The 17225-nt window shown below is 32.3% G+C and overlaps 2 protein-coding genes across 2 annotated transcripts in view; one reads left to right on the top strand and one right to left on the bottom strand.

The window, feature by feature from the left end:
- Positions 1–2869: 2869 nt before the first annotated feature.
- On the bottom strand, positions 2870–12885 carry myl9b (myosin, light chain 9b, regulatory). The gene is made up of 4 exons (XM_056459337.1): positions 12771–12885; positions 8358–8559; positions 6718–6879; positions 2870–5533 (listed from the first exon to the last, which is right to left on the bottom strand). Exons 2-4 carry the CDS (start codon positions 8539–8541, stop codon positions 5358–5360), a joined length of 522 nt encoding a protein of 173 aa, XP_056315312.1. The 5' UTR covers positions 8542–8559; positions 12771–12885; the 3' UTR covers positions 2870–5357.
- A 3378-nt stretch (positions 12886–16263) lies between these two features.
- zgc:123305 overlaps positions 16264–17225 on the top strand; it is a 36092-nt gene continuing 35130 nt past the window's right edge. Inside the window, 1 exon segment of the mRNA XM_056459336.1 lies at positions 16264–16329. The gene's annotated coding sequence lies outside the window, so the exon portion shown is untranslated.

Raw genomic sequence — 17225 nt, 5'->3', positions numbered from 1 at the left:
CTCCTTTATTTTTGCTTTTTTAAATCGTATTATTGGAGATTTGATCTTTAATGCAGCAACTTTAAACCTTAAAGTATAAAAAGAAAGTGTCTTATGAATATTTTCAGTTGTTTGCAGTGTTATATTGTCTGGGTTGGCGTCGTATATTGCACTACAAAAGCCTTGTAATAAAGTGCAAGTGCATTTTACAGACTTATTTCTCTACGCTGTCAGAAATAAAGGTACATTTTTGTTCCCAACAGGTCTTTAAATGTACATATTAATAGCTAAAAAGTACAAATGTTTACCTCACAGTAACTTAAAGCTACAGAAGTGAACCCTAAAGATCCCAATGTTCACCTGTACAGTACAACAGTGTACCTTTTTAAAAAGGCACCGCCCCAGTGACAGATGTTGTACCTTTATTTCTGGGAGTGTATAGATATTACCGTTTCTTATACATTATAATAATTTAAGCTACTAAAATCTCAATAAAAGTCACTTTGTTAAACTGCAGAGCCGATAGAGCAGAGATCAACATCCCATAAGGCAATTCACAACCACAAAATACAGAAACTGTTCATTAACCGATTATCTTACAGTGTTTTATCAGTTTCAAGAGTAGTGATTAAAAATACAGACACTGAAATATCTCATTTTGACTTCAATTTTCTTTCTTAAAGGGACAGTTCACCCAAATCTGAGCGTTCATTTACTCACCCTTCACCTTTCACAAGCAGGTTTGAGTTTCTCCTGTTGAACAGAAGGATATTTTGGAGAGGTTTGCATGGCGTTCAAGGTTTAAAAGACTTCTATATTATTTGCTTTTCCTAGTATGGATGTCTGTTTATTTTTTTATTTAACATAAATAAAAATACTGTGTAAAATAATAACCTTTTAAAATAAAAAGCTCTTGAGATCTGTCATTTCTTTAGGAGTTTCCTGAATAAATATTATAGACAACATCTCTGATTAATGGTTAGGGGTTTCTAAAACCCTCTGAAATCAGCCACACAGAATTATTTGTGGATGAGACGTTTATTTGTGGGTGAACTGTCCCTTTAAATCATTTGCATTTCACATGGACTCTCTCTCTCTCTGTACCTCTGAGATGAATCTCCTCTGATAATCTGTGAATGTATTTCCAGAACTAACTGATATTGAGTAGAAACGAAGCCAAGATTGCTTCCAGTGATGATCACAAGCAGTTTTTTTTATTTGTTACTCAGACACTCTGATTTCACGCTGGTGGTTTCCATGAAACTGTGAGATCGTGCTCAGATTAGTCTCTTATCGTAATGAATTGATCCTGTTTAGTCTCTAAATGAAGTGTTTTCAGTTCAGTCATTCACAAATGTGCCATAATTCTGATGGGTCTGTATAATTGCGCTCCGCTCTGTGGTACTGTATACATTTCTCAATAGTTCTCAGGTTTGTATTGTAGTTTTTTCCTCATTTCAGTGTTTCCTATGATTGCAAAGGGACTTTTCATTCAATCTGGTGTTTATTAAGGTGCGTCTATATTTCAGTCACGTCATGAGGCTTTATTAAACTGTATGAGCTTTTATGATCCACTGTGATCGGCCCGTTTGCAGTGATGGTACTGGAAGTAAATCTATATCTTTTATTGTGTCATATACTCTATTTTTCCACCTCTTCAGAAAGACTGATATTAATATTCCTGGAACGGCATTATTATCATTGCAAAATGAGTCTCCTAGATGACAATGTGAAGCTTGTAAATATCAGTCAGGTTTTGTTTGTTTTATGTATACATCAAATACATGTAGGGCTCTAATATACGACCAAATATGTGATGGATTTATTTTTTTTAAGGTCATATGTGTACCTGAGGATGGTAAAACTGGCAATTTGTGCCTTATATGCTTCCTTAGAGAAACCTTTGGATTAGTCTGTGCAATATCTGCCTTAAGGATTTTATTTGGTGTCTTTTTGTACAAACATTACAGAGAAATAAAAGCTTCGTTTTTCATTTGTTTGCATTGTGGAGTAATTGATTGTGCTTTAACACCTTCATTTGACTGAGTTTCTGTGTTCTGTCATGTGAAGGTTTTATATACATGATATATGCTTGCATTATCAAGATCATTTCAGGGTTAAACTGTGTATATGTAATTAAAATTAAGAATTTATATTATCAAATTGATTATTTTTTAATTACAAAAATAATTTTAATGAAAATAATTTGAAATCAAATAAAATTAAAGTTTAAAACATGAAATTAAAACAATTTAAATCAATACATTAAATCACATGTGTTTAAATAAAATAAAATGTCATTTAAAAAAAAATAATTTTAAATTAAAATGAAATAAAACATTAAGTATTTTTTAAATAATTAAAATAAAATTGAACATTAAAATAAAATCTATTTTAAAAATAAATAAAAATAATTTTAAAGAAATATATAAATTAATTTAAATACATTTTAATTCATATATTTTTTTATTTAAATGTTTTTTTTATCTAAATTAGAATTGTAATTTAAATGTAAAAAAATAAATTAACATTTAAATAACAAAAATTAAAGAAACTTTTTAAATTAAATTTTAGATAATTTATTTAAATAACTTTTATTTAAATATATTTTTAAATAAAATCTTTAAAAAAAATTTAATTTAATGTAAAAAATTATTTTATTTATTAATAATTTATTATTATTATTATTATTAATATTTATTGTTATTATTTATTTATTTTTTTAATTTAAAAAAATTAAAATTAAATTAAAAACTTAGATTAAAATCAAAACAAAATTATAATTTAACTGTAAACATAGTTAACTTATACCAAATGGAGTAAAGTATAGAAGTGATGACAACTATCATTAATCCCTGCATGCACAGAAATCATTTGAGACATTTACATGTATGGGTTGAGAACATTTATTTCTTTTGCGTATAAAATGCATCAGGTTCATGTGATGGATAACTTCATGTCTGAGAGCTGCCGCATGTAATCACACATTTCCTAAACCAGATCTTCAGAGTTTGATGAGGATTATAAGTTTGAGTACAGCTCCAAACTTACATCCCAAAATCTGAGGCAAAAATCATATAACGAAAAATGTGCAGTGCAGTATGTATACATTTATATTTAGTAGTTTTCCTTCCATTAGATATTACAATAGTTCAATATAATAGAACCAGAATACATCAGATGTATTAAAGAGAGATATTAAAACAGTTTTGCATTTTTATGCCATTTCCAATAGTTTAAAATGTTCAGCCGCAGCTCCATAGTACATTATTCCACTTACTCAAACATACTGTAAATATTTCACGAGTCCCTCATTAAAAACAACATATGTTGTGCAGATATTTAGCAATGTAATGCATTTAGCTGTAAAAATGTATGATACAAGGCAATATATGCAATAAATGACATGCAAGATTGTGTTTGGATTTCACAAATATAAAAAATGTCATAAGTTAACATACAGTTGAAGACTAAATGGTTCACTCTTCTGATGTCTAATAGATGATAGTTTCTGACAGACCAAATTTAGCCTTGATTTAGACAAATGGTCTATGTTTAGTCGTCTATTAGACGTCTATTAAATGCAAAATTGATTGGTGGGCCCAGCAAGCATTTTAGGTGTTTAAAAGAAGTCTAACAGGCGTCTAATAGACATCTAAACGCTGACGGCTTGGCTAAAACGAGGCTAATTTTGGGATCGCAGTGAAAATCTGATAGACATCTAAGAATAGCTCATCAACACATGTGAAGTCTGTCTGATCTGTTTATTTGATTACTATAGTCTAGTTTAAGGCAATTCTTAGACGTCTACTAGATGATATTTTTCTGACAGACCAAATTTAGCCTTGATTTAGCTAAGCTGTCTATGTTTAGTCGTCTATTAGACGTCTATTAAATGCAAAATTGCTTGGAGGGCCCAGCAAGCATTTTAGGTGTTTAAAAGAAGTCTAACAGACGTCTAATAGACATCTAAACACTGATGGCTTGGCTAAAACAAAGTGAAAATTTAATAGATGTCTAAGAATAGCTCATCAACGCATGTAAGGTCTGTCTGATCTGTTTATTTGATTACTATAGTCTAGTTTGGGCCATTTCTTAGACGTCTACTAGATGATATTTTTCTGACAGACCAAATTTAGCCTTGATTTAGACAAATGGTCTATGTTTAGTCGTCTGTTTGATGTCTATTAAATGCTAAATTGCTTGGAGGGCCCAGCAAGCATTTTAGGTGTTTAAAAGAAGTCTAACAGATGTCTAATAGACATCTAAACGCTGACGGCTTGGCTAAAACGAGGCTAATTTTGGGATTGCAGTCAAAATCTGATAGACATCTAAGAATAGCTCATCAACGCATGTGAAGTCTGCCTAATCTGTTTATTTGATTACTATAGTCTAGTTTAAGGCAATTCTTAGACGTCTACTAGATGATATTTTTCTGACAGACCAAATTTAGCCTTGATTTAGACAAATGGTCTATGTTTAGTCATCTGTTTGATGTCTATTAAATGCTAAAATGCTTGGTGGGCCCAGCAAGCATTTTAGGTGTTTAAAAGAAGTCTAACAGGCGTCTAATAGACATCTAAACACTGATGGCTTGGCTAAAACAAAGTGAAAATTTAATAGATGTCTAAGAATAGCTCATCAACGCATGTAAGGTCTGTCTGATCTGTTTATTTGATTACTATAGTCTAGTTTGGGCCATTTCTTAGACATCTAATAGATGATATTTTTCTGACGGACCAAATTTAGCCTTGATTTAGCTAAGCTGTCTATGTTTAGTCGTCTATTAAATGCAAAATTGCTTGGAGGGCCCAGCAAGCATTTTAGGTGTTTAAAAGAAGCCTAACAGACGTCTAATAGACATCTAAACGCTGACGGCTTGGCTAAAACGAGGCTAATTTTGGGATTGCAGTGAAAATCTGATAGACATCTAAGAATAGCTCATTAACGCATGTGAAGTCTGTCTGATCTGTTTATTTGATTACTATAGTCTAGTTTAAGGCAATTCATAGATGTCTACTAGATGATACTTTTCTGACAGACCAAATTTAGCCTTGATTTAGACAAATGGTCTATGTTTAGTCGTCTATTAGATGTCTATTAAATGCAAAATTGCTTGGAGGCCCAGCAAGCATTTTATGTGTTTAAAGAAGTCTAACAGACATCCAAATCGATTGTCATTAGGAGCCCAAAATTAGCCTTGTTTTAGCCAAGCAGTCAGTGTTTAGATGTCTATTAGCTGTCTATGTTTAATCATCTATTAGTCATCTATTAACTGCAAAATCGCTTGGTGGGTATGTTCATGTGTGTGTGTGTGTGTGTGTGTGTGTGTTTCTAATGTGCTGTGGAGCTGCAGCCGACGCTCTCTTTCTCCTGGTCTACATGTCGTCTTTGTCTTTGGCTCCGTGTTTGAGGATTCGAGTGAACTCGCCGTAGTTAAAGTTGCCCTTCTTGTCAATGGGAGCCTCTCTAAAGAGCTCGTCCACATCTTCATCTGTGAAGCGGTCGCCCATGGTGGTCAGCAGCTCCCGAAGGTGGTCTTCATGGATGAAACCTGTGCAGATGAGAATCAGAGGTTTACAGATAGATGACATGCTAATCACCTTTGATTTAAGGTGCGTCCTTAAATTGATTTAAGGTGCGTCCTTGATTTAGGTGCGTCCAATAGTCAAAATATAATCCAAACCTACACTCTTCTACAGCTGGACTTTTAGAATTTCTTTTTCATGGGTTTTCACCTTTATTTTGACAGGACAGCAGAGAGAATTGACAGGAAAGTGTGGAACAGAGAAAGGGGAAGGATCGGCATAGGACCTCAAGGTGGGAATCAAACCCAGGTAGCCACTGGTACACTGTAAACCTGATGTGATCTGGCAGCACTTCTTTCAGTCACTATACTCCAAAAAATTTGGAATTGCCTCCCAAATGAAGTTAAAGAATCCCCCAGCATTCATGTTTTGAAAAAGCGTGTTAAGACGCATCTTAAAACTGCGTATCAATACAACAGTTAGTGAAGTGTGTGCATTCTATGTATATAGTGTAGGTGTATGTATGCATGTACGGTGTGTGCATGCATATGTGAGGACTATTGTGTGTATATATGCATATATACGTGTACATATATGCTTTTGTCTGAGTATATATTTGTTGTTTATTATGCTTTATTTGTCTAGACATTATTTATGTGGTTTATTTTAATGCTTGTTTGTTGTTTGTTAATCGCTTTGAGTTGCATGTATGTAGGAAAAGCACTATACAAATAAAATGTATTATTATTATTATTCAATAGTCCCTTATTTATCAGAGGTCACCACAGTGGAATGAACCACCAACTATTCCATCATCTGTTTTATGCAGCAGATGCCCTTTCAATACTGGGAAACACCCATACACTCTCACATTCACACACGCACATACACTACGGCTAATTTAGTTTATAGCGCATGTGTTTGGACTGTGGGGAGAACCGAAGCACCCTGAGGAAACCCACACCAACACGGGGAGAACATGCAAACTCCACACAGAAAGTCAGCAACCTTCTTGCTGAGGTGACAGTGCTAACCACTGAGCCACCGTACCACCCTTCCAATAGTGTGTTTTCATCTGATATTTTATAAATAAAATTCAACTCTGAATTACAGTGATTCAGTCCATTTTAAAGTTTATTACAGTAGAAAACTATTTGTGCAATATTAATTACTATATTACTGTTTAACTGTGTGTTGTTGTTGTTTTTACCAGATCCCTCCTCATCGAAGCAGGCGAAGGCGTTTCTGATGACGTCCTCCGGGTCGGTCCCATTCAGCCGCTCTCCAAACATGGTGAGAAACATGGTGAAGTTGATGGGACCCGGAGCTTCACTCATCATTCCCTCCAGATAATCATCAGACGGGTTCTTACCTGAGCACACACACACACACACACACACATACCAGAGTAAAGTACATCTGTGCTCATTTTCACAAGATTAAGGCTAAAAAGTAGCTCTTAACTTAAAATCTTTCAAAATAATGTTTGAGTCAGTCCTAAATATATAGGCCTCCTAAATTTTTGCTTTAAAGGGAAGCCTGGGTTTTAAGACTTGTATGCCTTAATATAAACAGCGCCTCTTTGGGAAATATGTTGAAAATCCACATTTATTTTGGACCATGGGTCGCTGTCCTGACATTTAATCCTACCCATCAGATTATGCTACCAACACTGTATTTGAATGGTTCTGAGGTTGGGATTAGGGATATTAGGTAGGTTAGTGTGATATTACAGCTTCATATCACACTACTTCACATTAAAATTGACCCTGAATCTGATGGGTAGCATATTGCGTCATCAAAATGTGCTACTACCTACTTTCTGAATGGGAGGTATGACAATCTGACAAGGTAGGACAAATCGACAGAACACCGCCATTGTTTTCAATGACGTAATCTGTTTGCGCCCCCTACTATTATATTATATTATACTGTAATATATCATATTATATTATATTATACTTTATTATATTACATTATATTATATTATACTGTATTATATTATATTATACTGTATTATATTACATTATATTATATTATACTGTATTATATTATATTATACTGTAATATATTATATTATATTATATTATACTGTAATATATTATATTATATTATATTATACTGTAATATATTATATTATATTATATTATATTATATTATACTGTAATATATTATATTATATTATACTGTATTATATTATATTATACTGTAATATATTATATTATATTATATTATACTGTATTATATTATATTGTATTATACTGTATTATATTACATTATATTATATTATATTATATTATATTATATTATATTATATTATACTGTATTATATTATATTATATTATATTATATTATATTATACTGTATTATATTACATTATATTATATTATATTATATTATACTGTATTATATTATATTATACTGTATTATATTACATTATATTATATTATATTATACTGTATTATATTATATTATATTATATTATATTATATTATATTATATTATATTATATTATACTGTATTATATTATATTATATTATACTGTATTATATTATACTGTATTATATTATATTATATTATATTATACTGTATTATATTATACTGTATTATATTACATTATATTATATTATATTATACTGTATTATATTATATTATATTATATTATATTACATTACATTACATTACATTATATTATATTATATTATATTATATTATATTATATTATATTATATTAATAATGTAATAAGCATTGTGATATATTAAATTGCAATATATTAAAAATTTATATAAATAATTTAGATTTTATTTTATTTTATTTTATATTGATATTATAATGCCACCCAGACTCACCCAGAGACGCCAGCATGTCGTGCAGATCCTCTTTATCAATGAAGCCGTCTCGGTTCTGGTCGATCATATTGAACGCCTCTTTAAACTCCTGGATCTGCGACTGGTCAAACATGGCGAACACATTTGACGTGGCTCTCTGAGGCCGTTTCTTGGTGGTTTTCCCCTTCGCTCTTTTGCTGGACATGATGGCGCTGTTTCAGGTCTGGGGGAAAAAGCAGAGGATGATCATCAATATGCCTTTTATAATATTGCTGTAAAATGTACAGTATTACTGGCAAGTTTGGTTCAGCACTCGAACTAGCGACCTCACAGCAAGAAGGTCACTGATTCGAGTCTCAGCTGGGTCAGTTGGCATTTCTGTGTGGAGTTTGCATGCTCTCCCTGTGTTGGCGTGGGTTTCCTCCGGGTGCTTTGGTTTCCCCGACAGTCCAAACACATGCGCTATAGGGGTATTGATTAACTATATTGGCCGTAGTGTATGAGTGTGTGTGAATGACTGTGTATGGGTGTTTCCTAGTACCGGGTTGCGGCTGGAAGGGCATGCGCTGTGTAAAACATATGCTGGAATAGTTAGCGGTTCATTCCGCTGTGGCGACCTCTGATATAGAGACTAAGCTGAAGTAAATGAACTCCTCGTTGATTATGAAGCTGTACTTTCGGTCCTGTGATCTCACTGAATGACCAGTCATTTTCATATCAGTGTTTTTATTGCTCCTGTGTGCACCGTTTCTGAATATCTGCTCAATAAAGTAACCAAATGTTACTGCATATGCAAATAACCTCCTTAATATAATCATTTTAACACTGAACCTACACTGTATGATGAGTTCCTATTTAGTGTTTTGTCTTGTTTAATAATACAAACTCGATCACACTTTACAATGAAGTTATTGTTAGCTGACGTATTTACTAACATGAACATTACAGCATTTATTAATCATAATTTATTATTTACTGATGCATTATTAAAATCCAAAAACATTAGTTACTGCACTTATAGTTAACTAACAATAAATGACATTATTTTTATTAACTGAAGTTAGTAAATGCTGTAATAAAATGTTTAGCTCATGTAAGTAAATGCGTTAATTAACATTAACTAATGGAACCTTTTTGTATAATGCGACCAAAAACTTCGTCAGTCAAGAAACGTTTTATTATTAATGGATCAAAAATAAATGAGTTTATGCCACAATGAAGAAAAACAACATCTGCCATTAAGATAAGCAGCATATTCTTGTTTGCACTTTGAATTAAGTTTATTTTTCTGACTTCAGGCTTACGTTTAGCTTATTTTAAGTATTAATTTAAATTGTTTGTACCAAAAAACAATGCTAATTAAGTGTAAAATATATAAGATACTAATGCATATAAAGAACTGCATCTTTATCTTGGTGTAATAACACACTGAGCTCTGTTTTAACAATCTGATTGTATTTTTTAGCTCCAGTGTGTTTAGTGAGTGTAAGATAGAACCAGAAGGAATGTAACTAATTAACTATCTATGTGTGTGTGTGTGTGTGTGTGTGTGCGTATGCGTGTGCGTGTGTGTGTTTGTGTGTGTGGAACCAGATGATAGAACCATAAGGAATGTAACTAATTAACTATCTATGTGTGTGTGTGTGTGCGTATGCGTGTGCGTGTGTGTGTTTGTGTGTGTGGAACCAGATGATAGAACCATAAGGAATGTAACTAATTAACTATCTATGTGTGTGTGTGTGGAACCAGAACCAGAAGATAGAACCAGAAGGAATGTAACTAACTGATTAACTATCTATCTCTCTATGTGTGTGTGTTTGTGTGTGTGTGTGTGTGTGTGTACACCTCATCAGAACACAATGTCCAGCTCGACCACAGGATTAAATGCAGGAATTTAGAAATAGATCATAAGATCAGAGCAACTGCATGAAGGACGTTTTCATGTCCTTATCTCTGTGTGTGTGTGTGTGTGTGTGTGTGTGTGTGTGTGTGTGTGTGTGTGTGTGTGTGTGCGTGTGTGTGTGTGTGCGTGCGTGCGTGCGTGCGTGCGTGTGTGTGTGTAATAAAAGTCTAGCAAAATGGAAAACATTTGGTTTAATTAATCCAACAATAGAAGATTCAGAGGTCAGAAAGAGAGTAAAATCATTATGGAGGGAAAACAGCAGCACACATTATCTGTGAGTATTGTACAAGTTCTGTAATAATCGTTGGTTTGTGTGTCTCTAAAACCGGTTTAAATTACACAAGTTGTCAGCACTTATAAAACAGCTGCTGATGAGTATACTTTATCAGTTTCTCACAAAGTAATGACGACACTAAAATACAGAAAAATGAGTAGTCATGGGCTGGTAAGATTCTGACGGTATGATAACCTTGGACATAAGTATCACGGTATTGAGATTACTGCTCTAAAATGTATTCTTTTAAATGTCTGGGTTAAAAACAAACCCATTTTCCCCTTTGAACACAATGTATTTTAATTTGGGAAACATTAAAAATATTTTGGAGCAGTAAACATGTCAGGCTAAATAATTCAAATGAATCATTGATTTCTGCTGTCTTCATTTGTTTCAAAATCACAGATTTTTTTCATTTTTATAATTTAAAACACCATATTTGGATATCTTTTCTGCTGGAGATACTGTTGTACTAAAAAAACAAACAAAAAAAGTAAATAAAAAATCTTATTCATACCTTAGGAACGGTATAGCAGAAAATTTTGACGGCTTGACTTTTCCAGGTCTTTGTGAAGGCATTAAAAATAATGTTTAAACTGTGCATTTATATTATGTTTATGTTTTAAAAACTCCATATAATAAATAAATATGAATTGTTGGGAGAAATGTGTAAGTCATATCAACATTTTATTAAACAGAGTGAAAAATCTAGTTTAAAACAACTTACATTGATATATTTGGAAAAAAAAAACATTGATTTTCATGAATTATCATCTCGTCCTGTTAAAAGATTTTCAATTACAGCATTTTTTTAATGTTTATTTACATTTTCCTTACAGTTTAACTATTATGAATATTGAAGAATAACCCATGCATGAAAACAATAGTAAATACTACATGTGACTATATGTGATTTTGAGCCATACTATAGTAATAGAGTATTTACAACACATTGTTAATGAATGCTATGGTAAAGAAGATTGTGTTATTACCTATATAGTAAACAGATAAACTGTAGTAAATATTGTAGTATGCTTTAGTTTTTACTACTGCAAACTGTAATGTATTGTGGTTTAAAATATATAGTTGTAGAAATCTTGGTACAGCATTGGGTCATTTGTAGGGCCAGACAGAATCTACAGACATTATTATTGTGTGTTAAAACAAGAACTTTGTACAATTCTGTAATTACAAACGTAATATATGAAATAAAAAAGAATACCTTTTTAACCTTTATTTCATATCCAAATCCAATTAGATCCACTTATTTGCTAAACAAAGCAAGTCTCTAATATAAAATAGATCTACTAAAAGACAGACAATATTACTTTACAAACTGTAGTATTAACATTTTCATATTAGCCAATAATATTACTGAAATTAATAAAAAAAAAACCTGAATAAATATAAATTTACACACATTTACATGAGTAAATAAATAGACACAATAATGGCCTAAAAATTTGCGGATGCGGTCAGATTCTGTGTGGGCCTAGTTGTTTGTTATACTGCTATAGTTGTTTTATTACCATAGAGCAACTCTAGAATCAACACAACAGATTAATTCAAGTACTTGGTTCAAAAACACTATAATATTTACTTTAAATTACTACAGTATTTTTTAAAACCTCACACAGTATTCTCCTCATGCTTGTTTGTGGCCTCTGAAATTTGGCAAACACACAGATCCGGTTATCAGCAGCATTCCTCATTAACTCTCCAGGGATTTCGCTTCACTAAATCTTGCGCTTGTTTGACAGTAAATGTCTTTTTTTTTTGTCTCTCTCTACCTAAAAGAAAATCACCACTATGTAAATCAATAAATAAATAAGATTTTTGTTCATTAAAATTATTATTTTCTTTCCTGTTTCCATAATTACTACTTTATTTTATTACTTTTTTGTTAATGAAGTGACTTTAGGTCTTATCCTTGAGCCAATGATCACGTCACACTTTGACTTTTGACCTCAGCCTAACAAAAATCTCTAATATTGCATTCCAGATGTACTCATATATAATCAAAAACATTTGAAAAGTAATAGTTTCTTTGAATAATACAAGTTTATATGAGTTATGGCCATCATTAAGCAGGACAGCTGCATTAAAATCTGCTGTATTAATAACTGTACACTAAACCAAGTCCAGTTTTAGCTCCATAACTCCAACATACGTCACTGGCTCCATCCAGATCTTTCCTAAATGTCGTAACACATCCTTAAACTAGCCATAAAACCACAATGAAGCATTTTTAACTCACCTTTGCTAAGAGGGTGTGTATTTCAGTCCTCCTGTTTGTGTGTTTCTGTCGCTGGACAGTGAGACAGTTACACTTACGGCACACAAAAGTTTCTCCAGAGCATCAACTTGAGGGAGAAGCCCCGCCCCGTTTTGCGCTCTGCCAATCAGAGGGCTGCGCTTGCCCAAACAGAGCCCGCCCACAGCAGGGAGTTAGCCATATTAGGGCAAGGAATGTTCGGCCTGTGTCTGTGTGCGACACTCTGAGGAATCAAAAAGACATGACAGGAAAAGAGATAAGCTGCCTTATTTAGTGAAAACTGGTCTGTCTGTGAGGGATGAACGAGATTGTGTTCACTCCACAAAAACACACAATAATGTCCTCAAGTGTTTGGTTTAGCACAAGGGTTTTCAAGCTTTCAGATGGCATAAAGTAGTTCTATAGGTAAACTAATTAGCCCTCCTGTGAAAGTTGTATTATTGTTCTCAAATAGTTCACTAGCAATGCAATTTTCACAGTATTTCCTATAATATTTATTTCTTCTGTGCAAAGTCTTACTGATTTTAGTTTGGTCTGCAATAAAAGCAGTATTTAATATTTTGACACTAATTTTAAGATCGATATTATTAGTTCCCTTAAGAAAAAAAGACATGTTCGACTGACTGCAGAACAAACTTCAATGATTAGCCTAATTAACCTAACTTGCCTAATTAACACAATTAAGTCTTAAATACCAGTAGCTTATCTAATACTAGTAATATCATGTACTGTCATAATGGTAAAGACAAAATGATTTGGTTATTATAAAAATTAGATATTACAGCTATGGGCTATATGCCGAAGCATGCTAATAGGACTTTTAATATGCCAGTAACCTGGGTTAAGCGCTTCCGGTGAACTGTATGCCATTGCAAAATCACGTTTAAGGTCTGTTTTCTTTAAAAATCAACTATCTCCACTGGCTGAGTGATATCCGATATAAAGTGGGTCTCAGATTGTACAAGAAGCCCTGCATTAAATTACATTTTCCCCCGCCATGTCTTTATAATATGAGCATTTATTTTACCACTTTATATTCAATGGAGCTTCTGCGCTAGCCTGCCGATTCTGGCGCCTGCGAGTATCGGCTTTTTGTCTCGTTTTACGCTTGAACAATTAAATTTAATTAATTAATTAATTAATTGCCAAAGATTATTTAACTGAGTGTATTTTAATTACATAACAATATCCATTCTGTAAAAGGAACCGTATAAAATAGAAAAAAAAAACCTCACAATAACAGGTCACCGGATGCTTATCAGTATGGGAAACACACTAGCTCGGCATATACCCTGTTTATTGTTTAGCTTTTCCCATTAACAATTGGGAAATTTAAAAAATAATAAAAAATAATTTCGACTTGAACTCAATGTATACACTCATATATTCACAGTTTATGGAAATGTAACTTGATCCCATAGATTCATTCATTCATTTTTCTTCGGCTCTGTCCCTTTACTCATCAGGGGTCGCCGCAGCGGAATGAACCGCCAACTTATCCAGCATATGTTTTACACAGCGGATGGCCTTCCAGGTGCAACCCAGCACTGGGAAACTCCCTTACACACTCATTCACACAAATACACCCGGAGGAAACCCACGCCAACACGAGGAGAACATGCAAACTCCTCACAGAAATCCCAACAGACCCAGCCATGACTCGAACCAGTGACCTTCTTTTCTGTGAGGCAGCAGCGCTACCCACTGCGCCACCATGTTGCCCCGATCCTATAGAAATACTATATTATTCCAATGTGAAGTATAATTTGGAAAATGATTAGCTTCTATGAAGTTGCATTGGGCTTTTTCACTCAAGTACTGTACAGTTAGATTTACTTATATAACATTTGCATTTGACTGCTGTTTAATTATTATTATTATTATTTTTTTTTATTATAATTCATTATTTATATTTATTGCTGTTGCTGTTTTGTAGTAATTATTATTATTATTATGATATTATTATGAAATATTTTTCATACTGTATACTGATGTCTTCCTCAGACTGTGGATCAACAGTTATCTTGCAAAAGCTTGCTACTGAAACTCCATTAATCTTCATAGAGATCTTTTCCCTTGCACATTATTAAATAACTCTGCTGATATTAAATATCTTGTAATAATGTCCATGACTGCAGTTTTCGTATTGTCTTCCAGGGCCATTATGTGTGACACACTTGAGAGAGAGAGAGAGAGAGAGTTATTGTAAGTTATTATTATGTAAGTTATTAAATTACTCTTCTTGGAATCGTCCCTTTATATCCACCATTAGTGCAGGAACTGTTTACAGTTTCCAAGTGTCTCTTTACACAGTGTCTAAACTCTAAAACCAGGATGACAAGCGAGCGTAAACAAAGCAGCCATAGTTTTTTTAATATGATATATAATTAACACTTACACAGTTTTAAATATATAAACTCAGTGAAACATCCATTATTTGATTAGCATGTATATGTAAAAGAGTGTTTTGGCTTGTAAATCATCAAAATTATGGCTGGACTGATATTAAAATCAACACTTTCAAGCAGTAGTATTTATTATTTCTAATATTTAAGATGAAATATTGACTATATAGACTACAAAACCAATGGTGAATTAGTATAATATGATAATAATTAGTATACAATAGTTATTATTTAAAATTCATTTAAAAATATATATATATTACATATTATTGTGTGTGTGTGTGTGTGTGTGTGCGCGTGTGTGGTTGTGTGCGTGCATGCGTGTGTGCGTGTGTGTGTAGAAAATAATGTAGAGAAATAGTAGAATAAATAAATATATATATATATATATATATATATATATATATATATATATATATATATATATATATATATATATATATATATATATATATATATATATATATATTATTGGCAACGGAATAAACCACTATTATTTATCAGCTATGTTATATACATATATTAACTATTTTAAAATTCATTATCTAAAATTAATTAGTAATTTTGATGCATTAGTAATTAGTTAATTAATGATTAATTTCGTCGATCACAGACATTAAGAATGGGTGACAGAAAACAAACCTGTATGAGATATTGTTGTATTTATGTTCAGAGAGATATTACTGCAACTACCAATACCACTACTACTAAGAACAACATTAATAATAATAATAATAATAATAATAATAATAATAATAATAATAACAACAATATTGTTATTATCATTATTATTATTTTTATTAATATTAATAATAATAACAATAATAATAACAATATTGTTATTATCATTGTTATTATTTTTATTAATATTTATAACAATAATAATAATAATATTAATAATAATAATAATAATAATAATAATATCAGATTATGTAAATAATGAAATAAACGCTGCACAGGCTCCCTCTAGCTGGATATTATTGAACATTTGAGGAACTGTACACAAACGAGCACGTCAGCAGAGGCAGTGGGCGTGTCCTGGGACGAGTCCTAGCTTGTCATTGGATGCCATTTGATCGACGTGCTGACGTGGGCGTGAGAACGCAGGAAGTTTTAATGAATCGCTGTTGTTGAAGGTAAGAGCGATCATGTTAACTTCATAATTTCACTCAAATATGGTTAAAAATGTCTTTGTTAGTGCGTTTTTATCAGCGGAAGTGAGTGTCCGATGTTTTTATGTGCTACGCTGAGTTTTTAATTGACCTGAATAGTGTAATTGATGTATTCTAACATGACTGAATGTCGTTAATATTTACGTTAGGGATTTTTGTCCAGCATGAAGTGAACAAATAATGTTGTTAAAAGTGGTTTGACCACTCTAATGTTTGACAATGAACACGTGATCAGACAAAGGAACGAATTTGTATTGATCTGAATTCTCTGACGTTGTCGATCTCTTTATTTGATCGAGTTAGTCATATTTAATGTTACAGAATCGTCGATTTAAAATCGTTTCTTTATCAAATTTCACATAAATATGAACACACACTGACTATCAGGGCTTTCATAAGTGACCTGGTTTGGTTTAGTTTACTCTTCATCTGACTGAGAGTGTTATTTGTGGAAAATAAAGAGATTTGTTAACACAATCTATTCAAATCATTACTTGGCTCTCTATTTATTGTATTGTTTCCATTGTAGAATCTGAATTTAAATGTAGTTTTAAAAGGTCTTCTTATGATGAAAGTCAAAACTTTAAGGTCAATATATACACTACCTGACAAAAGTCTTGCTGTCGATCCCAGTTGCAAGCGCAACAAATAATAACTTGACTTCTAGTTGATCATTTGGGGAAAGTGGCTGAAGGTGGATTTTTCTGATGAATCATCTGTTGAGCTGCATCCCAATCATCACAAATACTGAAGAAGACCTACTGGAACATGCATGGAGCCAAGATTCTCACAGATATCAGTCAAGTTTGGTGAAGGAAAAATCATGGTTTGGGGTTACATTCAGTATGGGGGCGTGCAAG

Source organism: Danio aesculapii, chromosome 6, assembly GCF_903798145.1.
Source record: "Danio aesculapii chromosome 6, fDanAes4.1, whole genome shotgun sequence".
Taxonomy (NCBI): Eukaryota; Metazoa; Chordata; class Actinopteri; order Cypriniformes; family Danionidae; genus Danio; species Danio aesculapii.
This window is presented reverse-complemented; position numbering and strand designations above follow the sequence as displayed.

Bases quoted from the DNA above. Each gene is read 5' to 3' on its own strand.
- myl9b (XM_056459337.1), bottom strand. From the start codon at position 8,541: ATGTCCAGCAAAAGAGCGAAGGGGAAAACCACCAAGAAACGGCCTCAG. The intron at 6,880-8,357 runs GTGAGTCTGGGT...GTGTGTGCTCAG, and splicing joins CGACATGCTGGCGTCTCTGG to GTAAGAACCCGTCTGATGAT. The intron at 5,534-6,717 runs GTAAAAACAACA...TCATCTGCACAG, and splicing joins CTTCGATGAGGAGGGATCTG to GTTTCATCCATGAAGACCAC.